This window comes from Gigantopelta aegis, chromosome 10 (genome assembly GCF_016097555.1).
Source record: "Gigantopelta aegis isolate Gae_Host chromosome 10, Gae_host_genome, whole genome shotgun sequence".
Lineage (NCBI taxonomy): Eukaryota > Metazoa > Mollusca > Gastropoda > Neomphalida > Peltospiridae > Gigantopelta > Gigantopelta aegis.
In genome coordinates, this window is record NC_054708.1 from 38,806,139 (window position 1) to 38,831,293 (window position 25,155).

Below are 25,155 nucleotides of genomic sequence, written 5' to 3' on the forward strand. Positions count from 1 at the left end.
TTTGAGAAGGGTGCCTGCACAAACCATTCGGAACCAACTTCAAGAAGCTGGTTTACTGGCTAGGCCATATGCTGGCCATCTCATGTGGGGAGCCATCTCATGCATCTGCAGAAGTGAACTTGTGTTCGTACAAGGCAACCTGACAGCTGTACGCTACTGGGATGAAATTCTTCACCGTCACATGCTTCCCATTTTGGATCGACAAAGAGAACTCTTTCAGCAGGACAATTCCAGGCCGCATACGGCACGTGTAACAATGGATTTCCTACAGAATGAGAACATTAATGTGCTGCTATGGCCATCAAGATCGACAGGTCTTAACCCCATTGAACATCTATGGGATGAACTGGACAGACGTGTAAGGCAGCGTGACCCGGAGCCTCAGACGCTTCCGAAACTGTCACATGAACTGCAGGAAGAATGGGCTAGGATTCCACATGCCCGGATTCAGAGACTCATTCAGTCTATGCCAAGGAGATGTCGCGCAGTGATTGCTGCATGCTGCTGGTGGCCACACAAGGTACTGATTTCAGCACCCTCGTGCGACGCTGTTTGGTGATGAAAACACCTCCACTGCCGTCAGTCCATAGCAAAAACACTGTCAAATTTGACCGATACTATCATAAATAACGAAATTATGCCACTTTGTATTAAAGAGATAATTCCATGAATATTTCACCTATGCGTTTCTGTTTTGACAGAGCATAATTTATTTACGGCATAGGGCTATTAAAAAAACATCATGAGAATTTGCACGCCCAGGTGATACCAATTTCGGCTTTGGCCCATGGACTAATATCTATCGTTTTTGCCCAAACATGAGGATCAAATACCTGAAGGAGAATGAATGAATGAATGTTTAACGACACCCTAGCATGAAAAATATATCTGCTATTGGGTGTTAAACACTTGAAGGAGAAGGAATCAGAGCCGGTTTATCCTAGTAGCAATTAAAAGCTACGGGCCCCACGTTTCAGGGGGCCCCCGCGGTGATGTGTAGATTTATTTTCCCCAGGTCATTCCCCCCACCCCCCACCCCCACCCCCAGCCTGAGAGGTTGCAAAATATATATTCTGGGAAGGGGCCCCGCTGTTATTTGTGCTACAGGCCCCGCGGATCCTTAATCCGGCTCTGGAAGGAATTTGATCGAGAGGATGAAATACTACTTGATAAAGAGAGAGGATGAAATACTTAAAGGAGAAGGAATTTGAAAGAGGATAAAGTTGTTTTGTTTTTTCAACGACGTACACCACTGGAGCACATTGATTAATTAATCATTGGCTACTGGATGTCAAACATTTGGTAATTCCAACTCGTAGTCATCAGAGGAAACCCGCTACATTTTTTTCTAATGCAGCATGGGATCTTTTATATGCACTTTTCCAGAGACATGAAAGCACATACCACAGCCTTTGTCCAGCTAGTTGTGGTGGAATTTGATAGAGGATCACATACCTAAAGGAAAAGGAATTTGAAAAAGAAAAAGAAAGAAATGTTTTATTTAACGACGCACTCAACACATTTTATTTACGGTTATATGGCGTCAGACATATGGTTAAGGACCACACAGAGTTTTTAGAGGAAACCCGCTGTCGCCACTACATGGGCTACTCTTTCCGATTAGCAGCAAGGGATCTTTTATTTGCGCTTCCCACAGGCAGGATAGCACAAACCATGGCCTTTGTTGAACCAGTTATAGATCACTGGTTGGTGCCAGTGGTTTACACCTACCCATTGAGCCTTGCGGAGCACTCGCTCAGGGTTTGGAGTCAGTATCTGGATTAAAAATCCCATGCCTTGACTGGGATCCAAACCCAGTACCTACCAGCCTGTAGACCGATGGCCTAACCACAATGCCACAGAGGACGGTAAAATTTGAGAAAAGACAAACAGCTTTAGTAGAGGGAATGAATGAGTATTATAGGCATGCATACAGATTGAGGCTCATTTTGGGGGTCAAGTGGCAAGGAATGCAATGATATACAGTGTTCTACGCTAGGTTTTATAATTTACTCTTCTTTGGCTAGTGGACAAAATGTTTTTACTCGCCAAGCTTAAAATGTTACTAGCCACACAACTCTTTTTGTATCATTTATGCATGTGTTGTAACCATCTAAACATTATACATGACTTATGCTGCTGGATTAAATAAATAGTTTGAAACAATGAAATTGTTTAGTTTTCACTCAATCATGAATTTGACATAGGACCATTTCAGAATTGATCGCATGAGGGAGGTGGGAGGGACTATAATTATAATTTTATGCCTCACATGATTGCTATTTTATCCCCTACGTATCCTACTGTTTAAATAAAATATTATTTTGTGGGTGGCGGGTATACAAAAAAACAAAAAACAAACTATCTCCCCTCATTTGATTTGTGCCAGCAACATGCTTGCTAATTTTTCTACAATAGGCACAGTGCATTGTGTCAGTATTATCGTCATGTTGAAGCCACGGAAACTGAAAGCCAAGTTTCATTAAATTTTCTATGTTTTTTGTCCTGCTCTGTTTTGGTTTCAGCTGCAGATGTCTCAGATTGGTCTTCATTTGACTTTTCAGTACTCGTTTCACCCGTCTCGTCTTCTTAGTTAGCGTTTGAAATTTTATATTTTCGTTTTCCTAAAGAATTGTAATATTTTAATTTTTGTCATGCTTCTACATGCTGGGCGGAAACAACGTATACATCTACACAGCAAGAAAAACAAAATCTCTGCTAACTGGAGCTGCATTCGATTTGAACGAGTGTAGCAACATGCGTAATGGGTTAGCAGATCAAGCGTAATGGGTTAGCAGATCAAGCGCAACACTTGTGTCCGTTCAATAATTACATAGTCGAAACTTTGGCATTTTTTTTTTTTACCCTGCTCCACATAACATTTTGTAACGTTAAAACCACCATCCCTTCTAAAATTATGTAACACCTTCGTCACCCCTCCACTTTCACTGCCACAGTTATGCATTTTAACCAACATTATTCGGTTTGGATTTTTTTTCTTTTGAATTTATTTTAAATAAATAATTGATTAAAAAATAATCTAATAGAAAATATGGCCATGTATATATATATATATATGGCTGCCGGTATTTAGTTTATGCTTTTAAAAAAATCACATTATTTTAAAGACGTTGCCGGTAAGTAAATCTTGACAAACAACCTCTCCCCTCCCCCACAATGTTTGTAACACATCGCATGGTGCATCAAAGAGTGTTACATAATTGTTGAAATGCTCATTTATAATGCATTGTTTAATAATCAGTCTCCATTTTGCACGTTTAATTACAATGTGTATAGTTTGAACAGTGAGTGAGCAACCTTTACTTGATTTTGTACTCGTGTTCTTCAATCGAATGCAACCACCACTAATGTACCATAGTGAATCGGTTATGTATAGTACAATACAGTATTCGGAACTTCTTTAGTCGACCGATTACATACATTATCCAGAATTCCATATCAATTGAGATATTCCAAATGGTTGTGTGCATTAAAATAATACACCAATCAAAATATCTGGATTTTTTTCGCAAGTATCTGGATTTTTTTCGCGATGAGTTCTGAACGATAGCGAAAATTAATACGGAATTCACAGTGATCAATCAGACAACTTCGTAAATAATGAAGTGTTCCGACTGCACAATGATGTCAACAAATTTCATTGGTTTTCGCTGTTAGGAGTGAACACACATGGCAAATAATTTAATACTTAAGACATTTTTGGAGTCAGTCGCCAGATGGTGACGATAATAAATTCAGTTGGTTGCCACGCCAACATTTTGGTCGCATTGGCGACCATTTTGGTCGCAACGTAGAACACTGATATAATTGCAAATATTACTAGCTACATTAATTTGTATAAAAGGAATGAAATATAGAGAAATATTGAGGAAAACAAACATCTATTGTATACTATCAGCTTCTTGCTGTACTCATGTTTTAGATAATCTTTAAGAACAAACTGTACAAAAAAAAAGAAAGAAATGTTTTGTTTAACGATGCACAAAACATTATGATTTCGAAAATATTTTAAAACGCCCGTGTGTCCAAGAAGTAGCGGTTATTGATTTGAGTTCTAGTCAATTTTCAGGATATTTCCCGGTTCCAATGTCACAGACTCTTCTTTCACTCTATTGTAACTTTACCCAAATGAGTTACAGGTTTATAAATTAACTAAACTTAGTGTCTATTTTTTTACGGTTAAAACTAGGGTCTGCACCTTTAGATAAGTTTTGATAATTGAATATTAAGTGACTTGGGTGTCAAATTGATCTTGCATTTACTTTTCAATATGTAGACAAATGTGTCAAATGTTTTTAACATTTTTAATATTGTTTATACATTTAAGAAGAAATAACAAATTACAGTTAAAATATTGTTTGAATTTTATTGATGTTGCATGGTTTGCCAGTGGTGTTACCGTATTGCGATACCACTGCACCAGGCCACTGACAGTAACACCACTGACAAAATTACAGTAAACAATGAATTCTCCCCAAACCTTGCAATTAACAAAAGCCTTTTCATGTATTCAATATGGTCAAAATTCAAAGTTATACATTTTACATAATAGTTTGTGTAAAACTTCATTTGCCATGGACTCAAAATGGTAACACCACTGATGGGGAAATAAAAAATACTGCTTAAAAATACTCAAGAAACGCAAAAATAAAAGTTATATCATTTAACAAATTTGTGATTTTAGCATGCCATTTACTTCTTTTTAGCATTACATTGCTCACTGATGTTCAAAACTATCAGTTTGCGTATGATTATATATAGAAACTGATAAATTCAAAATCGGTAACACCACTGACACAAAAACCTGTAACCAACATGTTTTCATCATTTTAAAAACACTGTGCATTTTTAGAGGTCATTTAAACTATTCAATATAAAGTTTTCAAAACATTAAACTATATAACTTCGAACTTGGGTGTTCATGCTAGTGATATGGTAAAACAGCCTACATATGCATATAAAAACAACTAAAAAAAAGCAAACTAAATTAAAAATAACTAAAACAATGTGTGTACTAATTAACAAAAACTGTATGTTTACTTCATTAGGGAATATTTTTGATGAAAGACCCAATGTGATAAAATCTGGACTAGGTAACTACAAAATAGCACTTAACCTTCTGACTACTGCAGGCGAGATATCTCGCCCGACGTCACGTCAGTCAATATACTGTACACTGTATACAGTGCATTCCCCAATTCATATTTCCCGCCGTTTTGCACACGACACTCACCGGAAACGGAAATATAATTAAAGAAAAAAGATTTTTTTTCAAAATGGTGGTTTTTGTTTTGATTTTTTCAATTGAAAATACCTTGAAATTTTTAGTTCAAAAAGTGGTTTTCGGCAAGTATTTTCGCTTGACAACAATGGCGGCACGTCGCAGTAATTTTCAGGGATCGATAGCCGATTGTAACAGCTAATTTGATAATAAATTTGATCGTTTTACCAACAACGAAAATTACCAAATATTGCAATATGAATTGTAGTTCGGGTTTTAAAAAAAATTCTGGTCAGAAAACCACTGTTATCGGGAATAATGGACATAAATACTGGACAGCTGGCCACAAATGCCCGTAAGTAAACGCAACTTTTTCGATTTTTTTTTGCCTAATTTTAATCACCATTAGCCGATCTAAAATAATAAAAAATTACAAAACAAGACACGAAAATAATACTTACCGATTCATATATGAACTTTATTTCATGTATTTATGAAACATTTAAGAGATATATGTGAGTAAAAATTATAAACTTGTACCCACTCAACGTGGTTTTTGTTAAAAATTAATCCAGTAGTCTAAAGGTTAACTATTATAATATTTCCGGTCTAAAATACCCCCACCCCCAACTTTGAATGTTTATTCCAAGAAAAAACCCATGAACCACAATATAATGTGCACCGTTTTTTTTAAACCACAAAATCGACAGTGAATGCAAGATGTACCACTTTGCCCCCCGTCACCAAAATTAACGAAAAGCGAAAGAAGCGGTATATTCAAGAAACCAAGAAACAAAACTTAAGTTAGGTATTTGAGTACATAGACCTACATGTCACATTAAACAAAGGCTAGTACTTGCGTACTTACATGTCACAGACTCACACGTGCATAAATCAAAACAAAGTTATATACCCCATACACTGCAAATGACTAATAAATATATGAAAACAAAAATATAGCATATTACATTTCGTTCTCGTGGCTAACGTGAATGCGCGAGATTTCTAAATTTATAATAGTGTGGTATATTTCCGGTTTGCCGGAAATGGCCGAATTAAATCTCATGGAAATTAAAAATATTTACGGTCCAGTTTTGTCATTTTTGTGCACTTTTTGGCGAGGTATGGATACTTTTGTAGATTTATTTTGCATTTATTACAACCATCACAAGTGAAAAGCGATTTTTAAGAGGCTTTTGGCGTTTCGTTGTAATGAACACTGTCAATAACCTGTAAAGTACCGTAAACTACCAATCGGCAATTTTTCATGGGTGATCGCTGGACATTTTTAAAAGATATTTTTTCTATTGCTATGTATAGTGCGCACCCCCATTTTTAACCTGTATTTTCTGGGGAAAAAGTGCGAATACACGGGAAAATACGGTATACAGCAGTTTCTGTTACACTTATACTTCACTTATAAGTCACTTCTATATATCTAACACTTCTGTTAAATATAAGTGAATGACTTACACTTCACTTATATATATAGTTAACACTTCATCTATATGGTCATGCACATGTAATTTGTATACGGTATACCTCATTTGCATACAAAATCCTAATCGTTTACTTATAAGTCACTTATACTTGAAAAGTATTAACGACTTATACTTCACTTATAAGTGAAAAATATAAGTCATTTCGGTAAGGGTAATGGCCCTGGGGAAATCCCTGAAACTTAATAAAGGCTTAAAATGCCAAGCAACTAAAGAGAATGAAGACTATCGGAACAAGATGCAAAAATATCCAAATCGAGGCAGCCATATTGATGACGTCATTTGACAATGTTCCCCCACAGGTATTCTGGGTAATTTTTACCCAGGAGCTAGTCAGGACCCATACTTTGATAAAACCCCAAAATTAGCTGGTAGTACAATAGTTGCTACTTCGGTCATTTGTAGAGCACTTTTGGGCCATCTCTTGCACGCCTATATGGCACCATCGTCAAGACATCCTAATAACAATATTGATTTTTAATATCTTTTTGTCACATATAAAACAAAATTAGATTATCTTCAAATAAAACAAACTAAAGATGTCATAATGTTTAAGATAATTTAAAATTTTTTGCTGAAATCAAAATCATCACACATGTTCATGTTACTTTTGACATTTTTATACAATTGATGTAGGGTTTTAATTATTGTATAATAATAAATTAATTAGTAGTAGTAGCAGCAGACATACAAAATAAATACACTGCTTAAAACAGCTTTATTTAAAACATGTCTCAAGTTTGATTTTGACAGTTAAAAAAAACATTGAAAGGAACATTTTTGTCACTCTCTGGATCAAATGTTAGCATGCATGGTATGGCTTTTGCCGAATGGTCCCTATAGCTAGAAGGTTGTCCTAGGTGCACTTAAAGGGCTAAATTCCGCCACTTTGACTAAGTCAGTATTAAAAGAACTGAACAATTAAATTTTAAATGCCCCAAAATTAGAATAATTACAATATATGTAAGAGTGTTTACAGTTCAAAAACTTTAAGGCCATGTTTCTAGGCCCCCTTAAGTTGTTCAAATGTACAGTTTCAATCACATCTAAATAATCAAGCTAGTTATTTAGAAACTTGGTGAATGTTATCAAGTTATTTTGCAAACCTTTAACACTTTTGGGTACAGAGTCGAGAGTTCTACATTTTGAGCGAAGTCCTTCTCCGGTTCCATCAATCCAGACGTATTCACACATACACTTGTTCTGGGGCTGGTCCAGTTCAAGGAACTTCTCCAGCACCTTCTTGTCTGTGATAGGTGCTCCCATTACGTCTCAAACTACAACACACAAGTTCACACATAGATAATTTTCTGTCAAGAAACAATCTACATGTCTGTTATTATTAGTGATGTTCCGATCATCGATTAGAAACAAACTACATGTCTGTTATTATTAGTGATGTTCCGATCATCGATTAGAAACAAACTACATGTCTGTTATTATTAGTGATTCCTCCAGATTAGATGAGGAATTGATGTAAATATGTAGGGGTTGGTGTTTGTTTTCATCTGTACATAATGACAAATTATATTAAATAGTTATTGAAGGTAAAATTAGGGTTTTGTGTGGTCTATCCCTGTGAACATGAAAATAGTGCTAATACATGTTATTCAAATATTTTTCATGCTCATAGAATTCTAACTGATTATGTAATCGAACGTTAATTGTTGGTGCAAACAGATTATAACCGATGATCGCAATTATGAAATTCCAACAGGTAGTACTAAACCAAATAACTTCCGGCTGGGTCAAAGTTCGAGGTGCACCCAACTTTTGATAGAGAAGTGAACAACACAAGTCCTGTGATTGGTTATAAATGTGAGTGTGTTGGTTGTAAAAAATAATAGTTTCATCTGGGTAAAAAAAAATGTGCAATTTTATTTCATCTAGTACCAATGTGTCAAGTAGCCTTGTGCTTGAAACATGTATGGGGTACCTGTAAAAAAAAGTACTCCAATTTTGTGCGAAACTAGGGTAGTCATAGACGCTACCCGTTATCTCAGAAACGAGCAGCTTGACCCCCATTTTTTTCCGATTCACTTTAAGTGTAAGGGGTGGTAGTATTTATATCCGTGGCGTTTATGTCGGTTGATACGTTGCAGGTAGGAGTTTTAGCCACATATGTTACTATTGTCGTCTATGGGACTTGATTTGGTAGTATACACCCAACAGATTCCCAACACTATAATTATTTATAATACGGCAATATGTCTTTATTTCACTACTATATATATCAACAAAAATTCTGTGCAATTAAATTTCTCACCTACATGTACCATTAATTTATTTAGTGTCACTGATAGTTGTATCCATAAGATGTGTTCATCGATCATAATAATCTTAAGAAACAATTAAATTAAAATATTTGTCTTTGTCACATGCAGACTTAATTCACCATTTAAAGGGAGTTGTTTTAAAAAGGGAGCTATCATTTCAAAACAGGAAAGCACATACCACAGCCTTTGACCAGTTGTAGTGTACTGGTTGCGACGAGAAAAAAAAACAATCAATTGAATGGATCCACAGCAGGGTCATTCTGTGTCAAATCACCCCACCCCCACAAAACAAAAGAGTAAATTTAAACCCTACCCTCTTCAATTTCAATGAAATTTGGTATATATGGTTATTTTGGCCAAAAAAAACCTAAGTTCCCAATTTTCAACTCAGTCGGACCAACAGATTCTGAGATATGGCCCTTTCTTTTTTTGTCAATTTTGGCACACAAAAAAAGGGTGTGGCCACCAAAATTTAAATTACCATAACTCTACAACCAATGATCCAATTTTGATAAGTACGGTATCATTGAAAAGGGAGAATTACAATGAATCCAAATCTAGCATTATTTTTGACATCTGGGTGACTTTTGGGTTGATTACCTTTGACCTATATTTTGACATTTAAATTGACCTTGTGGGACACAAGACCTTGAGATGACCATTGATCAAAATTATAGCCTGACATGTTATCTACAACATATACAAAAAATTGGAGAGGGAAAATGTTTCCTTAGTCAGCAATTTCAATTGGAAATATTTTTGCTTGTTGTTCTATGCTCTGTGTATAGTCAACACTGTAAATTTCATGAATGTTAAAGGAGCTCAATCATGGATTTAGTGGGCCTTGTTTCTCTAAATATGCATTATAAATATTCATTTGGAATACCAAACCTAGTTATTGTATGATCCAAAATATTTTAATTGATCGAACTACGATTAAGGGAATTCTATGATACGCTTATTTTTTAAAATTTGGAACTATCCTTGTGATGAGACATGAAAAATACGGAATAACAGACTCGTAGTTATGAGGCTATATATACGACAACCGTATAATGTATTTTTGGATTTTATATATACGATCGCCGTCTAGAGAGACTTGGCAAATGAGGGCCGGCTATATACATGGCAAATAATAAAAAATTACCGTGAATACGGTGAAATAAAATAATAAACAGTCTGAACATGAACTCACCATTTATTATTATTATTATTTTGCGTGTGTGCAAATTATTTTGACTGGTTCACAAAGTGGTATTTCGGTTTTAATGTATAGCGTAAAAAAACAGTGTACTGTTGCATGTTTTGTCGTCCAATGGTTGGCTAATTGTTACTTAACCCAGTTGAATACAGTTCTACGTGCAGGGACAAGTTCAGCCCGCCGTTTGTGCGTGTGTGCACACACATTAATCTTGCATTTTTATAGCCAAAATTCCTCCAGATAAAACACTGCCCCCTCCACCCCAGAAAGGTTTTACAAAATATACGTAAGCAGCCTCAGAATTGCAATCAGTGAAAATTTTTAAAAGTTCAAGCCCTGTTGTAAGTTTGTGTACTGTCCGTGGTTTCTCTTTCAATTAATCTATCTCAGCTGCCAATAATTTGTAATTGTTATTTTTATTCATTCATCATCATTATTATTTATTATAATTAATTTTTTGTTAGTACTGTAGGGACAATATGATGCTAGGAAAACATACACAAACGGGTCCGTTAAATTCATATATTCCCCAACCCCCACCCACCTCCCCTGTTAGAAAATTCACTGTTCGTACAGTACATAGTATGTATTCCTCCTGTTCCAGATGGTTCATTAATATGGATCAATCAAATACATGTACTTATTTACCGCCTATATATACATTTTTGCTGTGAATATAGCCAGCTATAGACATGGCCTTCGGCCTTCGTATATCTATCGTATATAAACAGTCTATTTCAGAGTAGTCTTTAAAAATGTAACAATTCCTATCCCAAATCAGCTGTTATGGCATATTTTGTATAATAATGAATTTGACAAGGTGGAAAATGACGGTGTTTGTGATAAAGATGTTTAGAGTTTTTCGCGTACGACTAACGATAAATTTACCTATAGATGCAAAGGCCTAACTAGTTGGGATTGTCGATGTTAAACATGCTTCTGTTACTAAAATAAATTAATGTATAAGCTTATTATCATTCAGTACATGTTTTTATTATTTTTTAATAATTTGTTTGCATTGGGCTTTTTCTTCTTCTATTTACCCTACGTCGCAGAGGACGGTCAATGTTCTCGTTACACAAGCTTGGTAAATCATTTTGGCACTGCGGTTAATCGAGGAATGCCCGTCACGTGACTCAAAATAATATGTCACACCTCTGGTCTCCAAATAGCCGTTATTTTTCTCAGAATTATGGACAGTACCCATAATTCAATTATTTTTATAGTCGTGCATCCTTACGTCGGATGCGTTTTAACGCAACGTCATCGTCTAAATCGTCTTACTTGGGCACGTGTACACACTCGTTGGATATGGCGACGCTGGAATACCGTTCTTTTTTCAGATGAATCCAGATTTTCTTTACAACGTGGTGATGGCAGGGTGCGCGTCTACCGCAAGAGAAACGAACGCTATGCTGACTGTTGTGTTCTTGAACGAGATCGTTTCGGGGGTAAGGGTTCTGTCATGGTCTGGGCAGCCATTGCCCATGGTTATCGTTCACCACTAGTCGTCATTGATGGCAATTTAAATGCTCAACGTTACCGCGATAACATTCTCGCTCATCACGTCATTCCTGTGTTCCATAACAATGCCAACATCTCGATTTTTCAGCATGATAATGCCACCTCTCATACAGCTAGACACACTGTAAATTTTCTTAGTACAAATAACATTGATTTCATTGATGACAACCCCATCGAGCATGTCTGGGATAGCCTGGACAGACGATTGAGGCGTCGTCCCAACCCACCCGCTAACGTCAACGAACTTTGTCAAGCGCTCATTCAGGAATGGAACAATATTCCACAGGCAGAAATCAACACTTTAGTCAATTCTATGCGCCTGTGATGCACTGCAGTGGTCAATTCAAGAGGTGGTCATACCCGGTATTAAGTGTTTTTTCTTTTTTTAACCCCTACCACACTTGGTCAAAATTTCTCCCAGTTTCTGTTAACCTATGGCCATGATTTTTGCACCAAACGATGCATCATGGAACACTCTTTAAACGCATATATAACAATTATTCTCCCGGTTTGTTTTCATCAAGTTATGTTCAAGCAAAGTTAGCGGAAGTTTCTTATTTTGTTCAGTATATATAGAAACAAAAAATAACAAAATGAATAATCAATTCCATTCAGTTCCGAAATATTTCTTTTTATTGGCTGTACATAAAATGTTTGACACGAATAATTATCGTTCCGCCATATTTTCATTCTACATTTTCGATGTGCCAGGATAAAAATAACTTTTAAATGTGAAAATGTGTCATCTTTAAAGACCTAATTCTGGTAAGGTTACCAAAGGTATTGTAATTAATATTTTAGTCAAATTTTTTTTTTAATATGTTGTTGTACGTGTTGAGGCTCTTAAATAAAGCACATGTCTGATTTTATTAAATCGTGATTGCAAATAGAAAATTCTATCCAATGGATAAACATTATGGCACAGCAACAAACATCACAATAATAAATATCGTGCCTGAGACATTTATCTTAATGAACTACTATTTTGTGTATCTTACAAACAAATACTGGATTATTTACATCTTCATGGAATATTTAATACATCCCTTAATGCAGTGTTCTCGCTGGGTGAAAATTAAAGGAGGGTGGCCGTGTGGCACCACACCCTAAAAAAATATAATAATAATAATTTAAAAAAAAAAAAAAAAAAACAGAAGAGAAAAGGTGGGGGTGGGAGCTTGGTTACCATATTGTTGTGTGTTGGTAGACTTTGTGGAAAGACACTCTCCTTATTTTGCTTACAAAAAAAACGTTTATACAAAATACAAGTAGACTCGTCTTTTAATTGAACCGATGATGTTATCGGTCTGACATTCACTGGCAGTTCCGGTTTTGCCGACTCGATCAAAGTTTTAATATATATATGTTAATAAAAGATTTCGAGATATACGAAAAACAATAAAGATGCTTGTAAAGTGATCCCCTAATGTCGTTATTTCCATCTTCATAGAATGCTGTGATAAAATATTTTGTTTTTGTAAATATATTTTGTATATATTATTTGGCACCCAAGATAAATGATTTTTATGATAAACACTACCACTTCCATTGTTTTTATAAGCAGTGATATATCTGGAAAAAAGTGTGCATTTTAAAATAGCGGAGATAGGTGCTGGAAAATAAAGAGGGGCATAGAAAAATAAAGGAGGGCGGAGAATGTGAAAGGAGGGCGGCAAAATGCAATAGCGGGACGGGCCGCCCCGCTTAAATGGAGCAGCGAGAACACTGCTTAATGTTACAAAACATTATTAAAACATAAGATATTTAACGTGAAAAAAATCTATAATAGAGGCGCTCAATCACAGATTTAGTGGGCCTTATTTCTCTAAATATGGATTATGAATGACAATTGCATTAATTTGGAATACCAAACCTCGCTACGTACTGTATCACCCAAAACATTTTAATTGAACCACGACTGAGGGAATCCCATGACAACCTGTGAGCAGCTTCATTTAAAAAAATTGGAACTCTTATGAGGAGTCTAAAACGTACGACGCAACTGAGTACTGATGAGGCTATATATACAACAGCCGTGTAAAGTACCTTTGAATTTTATATACAGTGCACGACCGCCGTGTATAGAGGCTTTAAAATAATTAAAAATATATTATTTCTTGACAAAAAAAAACCCTCAAACAAAAAAACTGTCCGGTGAATACACCAAAATAAAATAATAAATAGTTGGAACATAAACTCACGATTTTTGTTTATTATTATTATTATTTGTTTTATTATTATTTGTTTTTTTTTGTTTTTTTTTATTATTGGGGCAATTCCGTGGTGTCAGATATACATTTCAGCCAAGTATTACATAAAAGTACAAAAAGTTTCACAACTTTTATATTATTATACATTGTAAGAACCAACTAGGGCACCATTGTTATATATAAACTTGGTTCCATCCTAAGTTTAATATGTCACTTTAGGTGTGCATGGTGTCGGACCTATGCACACACAAACTGCAATTTTTCACCCACACATGGCTATGTCTAATTTTCTGTGATGTGTCAGGACATATTAGAAATATTGTGTCCTATTCCTACACATTTTGGGGGTGTCTGACGTATTCATGTGAAATACAACTTTACAAGTCATTATATAGATAACAAACAAGATGATATTAAAAACAAAAACACAGTTTGGGCTAGGATTTATTATTTTTGTTTGAAGAAATACCCCGTCACATTCCACTACGCTATGTTTCTCAGAAAGATTTTGTTTACGACCCTGAGGTTTTCTGAAGTTACATTGTGTTGGAACGTTTTCGTTTCTTACGGAATATACCGAGTCTACTATATCACACACCCAATCGTCACTGCCAACGATGTTAACAACAGCTATCATTGCCTGTGCACATGCGAGTGTTAAATAGGAATGCTCGTCTACTCGCCTAAAGCCAATTTACCCCGAGTGTTTGGACAACTCACCTCAAATGTTACTGTCCGTAAATAATTGTAACAAAATTAAAAATCGACGTCTACAACTTTGGTGTCATTTTATTTATTAATATTACAGTGAAACTCTGCTATTACCACCACTTATTAAATGGTTTTATAATGGGGAGATCTTAATATCAGATAAATAATAATTTATTACAATGAACTGTCAAGCCTAATTTAACGACGTTTGTGAGTTTGTCCCTCATTTCCTTAAAGGAATGATCAGGCAAGGCTTTTGGACTCCCGACTTGTGTTCATATTCAACTATATTTAATGCACATTAGCTTAAAATGTTGGTACATTAATTTTTAAAATGATAAAGATACGAGTTGACTATAAGCAGTGTGGGGCGAGCTGACCAACCGCTTTGGGGGAAGAGTTGGTTTTGGGGCGAGTTGACCTGCTACCGTTAAATAGTGATAATTATACCTTTAACTTGTGTTGTGTGTTTATTTCTCTAGTGGATGAGATAATTGTTTGTATAGATGAAAATTCCTTGTCATACGGTCATAAAAGCACATTATTCATTCCAAGACCGAACCAATCTAATTAAAATTCAACTTTTGAATGGCCCGCGACTGAATTTCATTTTAAAAAAGAACTTACTTAAATTGCACTGACTCCAACTGGCTGCTGTTAGATCCACTTGTAATAGTGGAGCTAATTTTAATTAGATTGAGACCGAACCTTGGTAAAACATTCCAGATGTTTGATTGTGTGGGTCCCGTGACAACATAATAATTAGAATTTAATTACAACAGTTTGTAATAAAACTAAAACAAGTTATTGTTGTTTATATGATATATATGATAACATGTTTTTAAAGTGCAATTTAAGTAAGTTCTTTTTTAAAATGAAATTAAGTCGCGAGCCATTCAAAAGTTGTACGAGCGAGTCAAAGTGTTGCTGTGAGTGGCCCAATTAGCCAGTCAAAAAAAATCCCAAGTGCATTATATATACCCTGTAAAATAGTGATGGAATAATGCAAAAATGCAAATGAGACTCGTAAATGTGTTATTTTGATATATAAATATTCACAACTTAATGAAAAATCAAGTTATTTCAATAAAATTTGTTTGTAGGTTGCTATACCATTCACACAAGTACCTATAAAATTTCAGCAGAACAGAGCTTTAAATTTTAAAGTTATGAAAATTTTATTCCAATCAACGATCAGTGCAACCTTTCCTGTGAAACTGCCCATATAAACACAGTCTAGTTCACAGTATTCTTTAAAAATGTAATAATTCCTATCCCAAGCCAGCTGTAATTACCCATGGGGTTATGGCATATTTTATACAATAATAAGTTTGACAAAGTGAAAAATGAATGCGGTGTTTAGATTTTTCCGCGTACAACAAACGATAAATTTACCTATACATGCAAAGGCCTAACTAGTCGGGATCGACGCTGTTTAAAATGCTTCTGTTGCTAAAATAAATTAATGTATAAGCTAGCTTATTATCATTCAGTACATGTTTATTTTTATTGTTTTTCTTTTGATTTACCCTACGTAGCAGAGGACAGTCAAGTGTTCTCGTTATACGAGCTTAGCAAATCGTTTTGACATTGCGGTTATTCGGGGGTTGCCCATCACGTGATTACACAAATAATACGTCACACCTCTTCGCTCCAAAAAGCCGTTATTTTTTCCTATATTATGGACCATCGACATAATTAAATTATTTTTTTACAAAATATCAGTAATAAGTGGGTTATGGTAGTTATGTATATGGTTACAGTGCTGTCCGGTGTATTGGCACACCTAAGCATTCAAAGACCTTCGCTATGTGAACACTGTAATACTTAATAAAATGTGTCTCACACCAATGAAGCAGTGCATAATCTGAGATACACTACAAATTGTTTTATGTCTGTAGTAAATAAACATTTTAACATGGTCCATAAATGTGGACACTCACTTGTATACAAACCGATTTGCATGTCCGGTGATTCGGCGCAGTAGATGTGGATTGGTGACCCCGCTATTTATAAACTGCCCATGACCTCACTTTGTAGCCCATAAACGCTACACTATTGTCCCAGAATTATTTTACTACTTTTTTGTTTTGTTTTGTTACAAAAATATTATTATGAAAATGAACGATCACACGTGACCCATCTCGTGATCTGTTTCGGAATATGTTTTTCTGGGTGTTTTTTAGTATCACAGTACTGCAGATGCATGCATGTTCATTGTCATGCATGGCTAAGATGCCTGTACATGGATTTGTTTCTCAGGTAGATTGTGCACACATGTGGATCTTATTTCTCTTTTATTTTTTTATTTTTTTCGTAACAATGTGACAGTTGTGAACTGGAATGTCTGTCAATTAAGGTGTAAAACTTGTTTTGTTTGCATTTGTCTGTTTTCCTTTTTCGGTTAAATAAAAATAACCGAAAAAAATAATTATACCGTTTACTATAATTTTAAAAAGGTGTTTTTAGACTCGTTTTAACACTCTTAATATTAATAAGGCTGACCTACTTCGCGTTTATATACACGAAAGCAGGTGAATTATTTATTTTGAAATTATAATATAATTATTGATAATTCTAAAATAAAAATTGTAGCATAGCACGCCCTATTACCGCGCGGCTTAATAATTATCGGAAAATGGGATTCTGAATAAAAACATTTGTCTAACCTAACGATTTCTTTTGCTGTTTTGTTATTCATGCTTTCATGCATATCGTGAAATAAAATATTCCCACCCAAGTTATTAATTTCCAGTGGCAAACACGTACTAGTTTTGATGTGGTGACGTACATACACAAAGGGAAGGAACTCTCAGTTACTGTGGGTGTTATGATTGTTTAGTATGGAGGCCCATTATGGACAAAATGTTAATAAATGTTACATTATTATTGAAGCGTGAACATCAAGCAAGTCCTGGTGTGAATATCACCAGAATTCATCTTTTTAACGTCTTGTTATCATGGTTAAAGGTAGCTATAAAACCAATAACTTAAAAATATTCATTACAAATAATCTGAACACAAATCCTGGAATGCAATATATTTTAAATGAATGTACACACGCATCCAGCTGAAGCAAATGGTCAGCTTTCAGTACTAAAACATACAGGTTTTATAAATACAGGGGACAATATTTCGAAATCTGAGGTAACCGGAAGTCGGTTCACATGGTTTTTACCTAGGTAACCAATTGTTCGGTTACGTGAATTATATTTGCGTAACCCATGGGTTATCTGATCGGTTACCTCAAAATTATGTTGAAATTATATTTTAAATACATAGTTTTTAGATGAAACATAAAGTTAAAACAAATACAAAAGAAAACATTTTACAAAAAAACAAAAAACAAAATTCTTTAATGCTTGCTAAAGTTAACAATATTATAAAAGAACTGATTATTAGCCCCAGTACTGAAACAAAATACAGGGGCGTAACCAGAAATATTCTTAGAATTACGCATGCCAAAGGCGTGCCCGAGCGGGGGGATTCGGGGGGCCTCCCCCTATGAAAATTTTGCAACTCAGGACGCCTGTAGATGCATTTTTGAAAATCTTTTTTCGAGTCAAGTTTAAGAGGTCTATTTTATAGAACAATTACAGACAGCCTCGACCTATTCCCGGATTTTGTTTTTGAATTACGCACATGCGTACTGTGCGTAATGAGCGGTACGCCTTTGAAATAGATAAATACTCATTTGTAGGGATTCCTTTTTGTGATTTGCGGTAGCTATGCTACTTTCACTTCATCGATGGTACTTATATACTTTGGATTCCTGTTTACGTTAAAACTGTTTTTAACATATGTAAAATTATAGCCAATCCAATAGTATGTCTACATATATTTCTTTAGAGATAAAATAGCAGCAGAAAATTTAGCCGTCCCAAGCGGTCCGAGCACATTTCTTTAAAACTGTAGACTAGTCGCAAGTTACAACTGTTGCAATATAATGTTGTTTACTGGTTTTCTGCGCATCAAGTATTTAAAAATCAGTCTAAAACATTTGTCGGAATACCAGTAGTATGTCTGCATGAATAAACTTCCTGTAATCGTGAAGTCTGCAAGTTTTAATTTCTGAACGTTTACAGGTCATGACGTAACCGATTTGCGGTTAGCGTAAATTTAATTTTGCGTAACCGACACGCGAACAGAACAGCGGTTCGCGTGAAATATTGTGCCCTGTAAATATGGAGTTTCAGGTGGTGCAAAAACAAAATAGAAAAAGGTGGTCCACTTGGTTCATATTCGAATCCCCCCCTCCCCCCCCCCCCCTTCCAGGTCCAGATCATACGCCCCTGTATTTAGTGCCTACTCAATGCCAAGGTACCAGACGTTTCTCCCCCAAGGCAGTTCACCCCCAGGTCTGTTCGACCCATGTGCATAACCAGTTCGCCCCCACAAAGGTACCAGTTCGCTCCCGTAAACATACCACTGTGTCGATGTGAATGTGTGGTCTGTGCCCCTCTGTGTGTGCCAAGCATCCTCTAGTGTGTAAAAGTGCTATTTTTTATTTTATGAAACATATAGATATTTGTGCATCTTTGCATTAAATGTATCTGGCTGTATTTAGTTTTTACGATTCAGTGTTAAAGGGACATACCCTAGTTTCAAGCCGTGAAAATTTACACTAACTTTAATTAATATACAAACCTGTAATACATTTGGATAAAGTTATAACTGAGTGAAACATGAGTCTGTGACTTTGAAATGGTGAAATACCCTCTAAAAATAGACTAAAACTCGACTCCATAACTGTTATTTCCTAGACGCACGTGCGTTTTTAAAAATATGAGAAATGCATTTTGCGATATTAAAAACACCAGGATGACCAAAAACATTCTGAATGTACAGAAATTGATAATGTAAACCATAAAATCTAAGTAAAGTATGATTTCAGTTATCAAAAACAGCTATAATAGTAAAAAATATGCATTAGTGTTTAAAAACTAGGGTATGTTCCTTTAAACAAGGCATTATAAGGTTGTACAATGAGAGCTATACAGGTGGAGTGCATTCTGCCTCAACAATAAGGACATTTATGGGTATATTTATGAAAAATGTTTTGTCTCCTTCCCAAACCAACCGCTAATGGTAGTAAGCATAAACAAACTGACACAAGTTATGAGACCAGATCTTATAAATGATATAAGCATGTACACATGCATGCATTTAATATATACAGTTTCAAAAGTGTTGAAAAATAAAAACAGAAATAATATATGATTTTGTTATCTAAGTAAATTTTTTAAAAAGATGTGTATTGGCTTGTAGTTCAATTTTGTATTTGTTATATTGATCCATCAGGGTTTCTGCCAGAGGCTAAAACGGGTATGGCACCATACCCACATTTTTAGGTAGATTTTTGTTTTAATTAACTTTTGACAAAATTAATTATTCTTATCAGCACTGTAAGATTGTCTTAACCCTAGCTCAAAACTTAACCCATTTTCTTTTTGGAGGAGGCCCTCATACTGTGGTTGCACTCAGTTCCATAGCGCCATACCCATACATTTCTTTCTGGCAGAAACACTGTCCATGGAACATTTTGTTTGATTCCAAATATTATGATATTCATGCCGAGGTGTCTTTAATCATTCATTTACTCATTTGAATTAAATGTGTAACAGTTAAGATTTTAAATGTTATTTATTGTCAGTTCCGACTGAATCATTTATACCTGATGATGACCTCACATCAGTAAAATAATTATTTGTATGTATTTAGATATATGACCTTGTTACTCATTCTTATTACTGTATCAGCCTGTTCTGATCATTAAATATAGTTAATCAGAGTTTTTACTGTAAGTCAGTTAGTTCATTAGATGGTTATTATAAGTAACTTAGTGGAAGTTAAACCTGGTCTACTATGTTACCACATGTCCACTAGTTACTTTCATCAACAAATGTATTTTTTTTTTAATTAAAAGGTATGTTGTTAATGGATATTAGCATATATTTACAAGGGCAGTAAAAGGATGTGCTGGTTGATATATAGTAAAACTACTTCTTGCAACATATAGGAAATATTTTTCGGATTATAAATGATAGTTTGTAAGAAAATATATGATAAGAGTAAACATTTAGGTGATTACATAAAATATAACCTTATCTTGTAACAAAGTGACGTTAATTCATAGAAAAGGACAGCTTGCCTAAATTGTAGTACCATATAAAATGTCCCCTGTGTATGTTTAATGCAATGTTTGATATTGCTGTGATCCATAACTTAGTGGACACTATTTCTTACCTGTGACAGTTTTAAAAAAAACACATGCAAACTGAAATGGCTATTAGCGTGCCAAACCATCATTTCACGTGCAGAAATATATATTGAATAAAATACTGCAAATAAAAAATATATTCAAGTTGTTTCATTTTTAAGAAAAACAAAATCTGAATTTTTTTCCCCTTTTCTGTGGAATGGCCATATATATAAATATATAGGTATAGGTATAGGTTATAGGTATATTAATTAAATTGGTGATTATATCATCAGTGCCGGACTGACTCATGATCCGTCAAAATCGTGGAAACACACACACAAACACACACACACACAACACACAAACACATACACACAAACACACTTTAACATCTAAAGAAAAAAACTCAATAATTGTTTAAAAGTAATAAATAATTGGGAATTGGGGGCGAACTGACTAAAAGTTTGGGACGAACAGGCAAACAGTTGGGGGAAAATCGACATGGGGGTGAACTGGTAACAGGGGCGAACTGACTGGGTGCGAACTGCCTTAGGGGCGAACTGACTGGGTGCGAACTGCCTTGGGGGCGAAACGTCATGGATTCCAATGCCAGACTGAGTCGCAGTTTCACCGATATAGAGACTCAGACTGAGTCTGACCGAAATTTACTGTCGATCAGCTGTTCACAACAACTCCACCACTACACGAACTGCCCACTGCTGAACAAGAAAGATGACGCTATGAAATCGATGTCAGCACGAGCATGACAAAATCACAGGCAGCTGGCGGTTTATCATCTTTATGCCTGTCGAGGACTTACTCACTTTGGTCAGGAAGGGAATTAAAATATAGGCCGTCAGTATGATTCTGAACAATATTACAAAAAACCATCTGAAATGCCAAACATGTTATAATAATTATATATTAAAGAATTTTCCATTCTAAAATTTCAATATTATAAAACACTTACCTTTGACAACAAAACCAGATAAAAAAAACCAAACACCACTGTCACACTGGATAATCAGACACGTCAATTCCTACTTTGCTCGAGGTCCGTAAGACTTTTGTTACTGCTATGTCATATTGAAGACCGGTGATTGGTGGATGGAGCTGAGAACTGATTGGATAGTCAAATAGTCAGCGAGTTGACACGTGCGAAAAAAAGAAAAAGAAAACTGAAGTCGAATTACCGTTTATTATATAATAAATGTATATATTTTAACTTTAGATTTCAATGTAAAAATAACAAAATGTTGTATTACCACATTTTGCTATTTTTACATTTATTTGCTATACATTACTAGAACTACTGTCACACTAGAACGCTAGGCCTAATCAATCCCAGTCACCATAGGGGTGGGGGGGGGGGGGGGGGGGGGGGGGGGGGGGGGGGGGGGGGGGGGGGGTGGGGGGGGGGGGGGGGGGGGGGGGGGGTGGGTGGGTGGGGGGGGGGGGGGTGGGCGGTGGGATGATGGGGGGGGGTACTTTGTACAAGTCAACCGCCATTTTTATTGTCGATTTAGAGGAGCGAGCGATTAGTAGCCTATACGATCACTGGCACATTAAGTCAACACTTTTCTTAAAGGTCCACGTTTATCAAAAACGTAATTCACAATTGTTTGATATTTACGTATACCTTTTACAATATATATGAAGTATCAGTAAAATAAATTGTTAAAAATTTACCCGTTTTTAATATATTCGCAATAAAAAGTATCGTTTTTCCCATCGCTTGCCAAAACGCCTGTCGAATCCAAGAGCTAAGTCACGTGACCCCGTGGCGCGCTAACCGGCATAACATGAAAGCGTGATTCGCAGCCTTTCAGACATTTCACTGGGAAGGTGGAACACGTGTATTTTTAAAATGCGAAAATTTTATTCTATTGAATTAAATTGTATGGATAGAATATTCTTTTTGAGATAGTTTTCAAATGTAAAATATGGTGAACCATTGTTTAGTGTTTGGATGTATCAAAGCAGCAGTTTAAAACAAACCGACAATCACAAGGTTTGCATGGAAGCGGTTCTTAAACAGAACCCGTGCGTAATGGAAAGGACCATCACGATGGAATAGGATCTGCAGTGACCACTTCATCCCTGAGGATTACATTTTTTTTTTTTTTTTTTTTTTTTTTTTTTTTAACATAGCTGTTCCAAGCCTGTATCCCCACAGGCACATGTTCTACGATTGCGCATGATACAGCAAACAAGAAACCATGACGAGCACGAGCTAAACTAGAGGTCAAAAGGGGGAGGGGGAGGAGGCGGGGAGGGTACCAGAGCAGGGGCGGCAGTGTAAAATATAGCTCGAGGTTGCCACTCTTTTTTCAAATTCAATTGAGAAGGACATTTTCACACATACAACAAATATAACCCATAAAAATGCCTCTTTGAAAAGTGTTACGGCCATGCGCCGTCCTTGCAGTGGCGTAGGGAGGGGGCCCACATCCCCACCCCACCCCCATCAAACTTTTTGTTTGTTTAAACTATTAAATTTTATAAAATCATACTTGCACATGTGTACATAGTGTGGGCTGAACAAAAGAACGGGTCATGTAGGCCTAGTAATTAGCTCTGTTTAAACAGGCGCGAGATCTTGCCCCTACTGTCTGCCAGTGGTCACCTTTTAAACAAGGAGGGCATTTCCCCAGTAATTAGGACACCACAGAAAGTGTTATGAAATAATGAACAACATCTGTAGTAACGTGTATAGGTAGCAAGATAATCGTATTATTATTTGTATGTCTTAATACCTGCATTGCATCGTACCAATCTGTCTAAAACAATAAATTCACATCCCTATTGTATGTGATATTAATCAATAAAATAATGTTATTAATTCTGCTTTTTGTTTTAAATGCGTTCTGATCTGAACACGCATTTTTATTACAGTCAAATGTTAATATCCCAAGTCGGGACTGAACTTGTGTCCTGCTTCTCACAGGTAGGTAGGTAACATGGTTAACGTACTTGTATACCATTTCCTCACAAATCGAGGTACCGTTAGAGTAGATGTACAAAAGTGATAAGACCAAAATGTTCAAACTAGCGTCCGTTTTTAGAAAAATCATTCTCTGCTGTCGGTATGTTGACCTACTAACAGAAGGCCGGAGGCTACGTCACAGGTCCAATGCGAGTCAAATCGACTGAGCAGTATTTTTTTCCTCAAGTGTTTTACAAAAAGTCACTTTATTAATAACTGGGATGGTATTTTTGTTTTTTTACTTTTAATACTGTAATGTTTATGTATTTGTTTTATATACTGTGTATTAATAATGTGCCATGATTGTTGACCTTTAATGTGCAGGGCGAGTTGCATCCCTCTATTTAGTAAATTTAAAATGGCGGGGAAAGTTTTGCAGGTTGTCGTTGGAATATTTATTATTTTTATTATTTTATTATTTATCATTTTAATACTAAATCGGAATTTAGTGACAACGGTAGGTTATACGTTTTTGGTTTGTGTGTCCATTAATTGTTGCACTATTTCGGTTGAGAAACGGTTGAAACATGGTGCCACAAGTTTTGAATTACAGCTATATATCTCGCCTTCATGTAAAATTCTTTAATCTCATTGGTTGTTTGCCGTTGGACAAATCCCTTATACCCCTGTGGGCGGAGCCAAATTCTCTTATACCCCGTCTGTAATTTCCAACAGTTTCCAGCCACCCCAGTTAATGCTAACGCAATAATTAGATTATAAATAACATTGATAATCAATCAAGTATACTTAATTAATTTTATTTTTACTGTGATAGGGGAGCTTGAAATTAATCACCTCCTATTTTGAAATAATAATAACAAAGGGTATTTATAGCTCAGATGCTTGGGGGAAGCCTATCAAACAACAATGTATTACATATTTGTTGGCGGTCTCCAACTTAGCTGTGTACGTCATAGGCCTTCTTGACATGCGTATTGTTGGGGTCCCGACAGTCGGCTCCGCCGGGTCCCATTGGTCGGCACCCCTACACGATCTATTAAAAGAAGTGTTTCGGAACACTTGGGCTTCTTCTTAGTTTTCGATTCTTGTGTTATGTTTTGTTTTTAAAAGTCCGATTAACTTCCGAGACAGTGAGTAGCAATTTTTGGGAAATAAACATACAATTTTATTATTTATTATTCATCTATTTTGTGTATCATGTATAACATGCCTTCTTTAGTTGTCATTTGTAAATAAATATCTATCGTTTTGGTTACCTTTGGCTTTCAAATTGTGTTTGTTCGGTCATTTATTTTATTAATTACAAGAAATCATCCAGTATAGAACCCAGTCATCCTGTTACA

At 35.6% G+C, this 25,155-nt stretch overlaps 1 protein-coding gene across 1 annotated transcript in view; it reads right to left on the reverse strand.

Moving 5' to 3' along the window:
- LOC121383277 (glutamine synthetase-like) overlaps positions 1-21,985 on the reverse strand; it is a 97,929-nt gene extending 75,944 nt beyond the window's left edge. Inside the window, exons 1-2 of the mRNA XM_041513196.1 lie at positions 21,836-21,985; positions 7,848-8,018 (exon numbers count right to left, since the gene is read on the reverse strand). Of these exons, the coding sequence (XP_041369130.1) occupies positions 7,848-8,007 (160 nt within the window). The 5' untranslated portion in view covers positions 8,008-8,018; positions 21,836-21,985. The remainder of the gene's footprint in view (positions 1-7,847; positions 8,019-21,835) is intronic.
- Between the last annotated feature and the right edge of the window lie 3,170 nt (positions 21,986-25,155).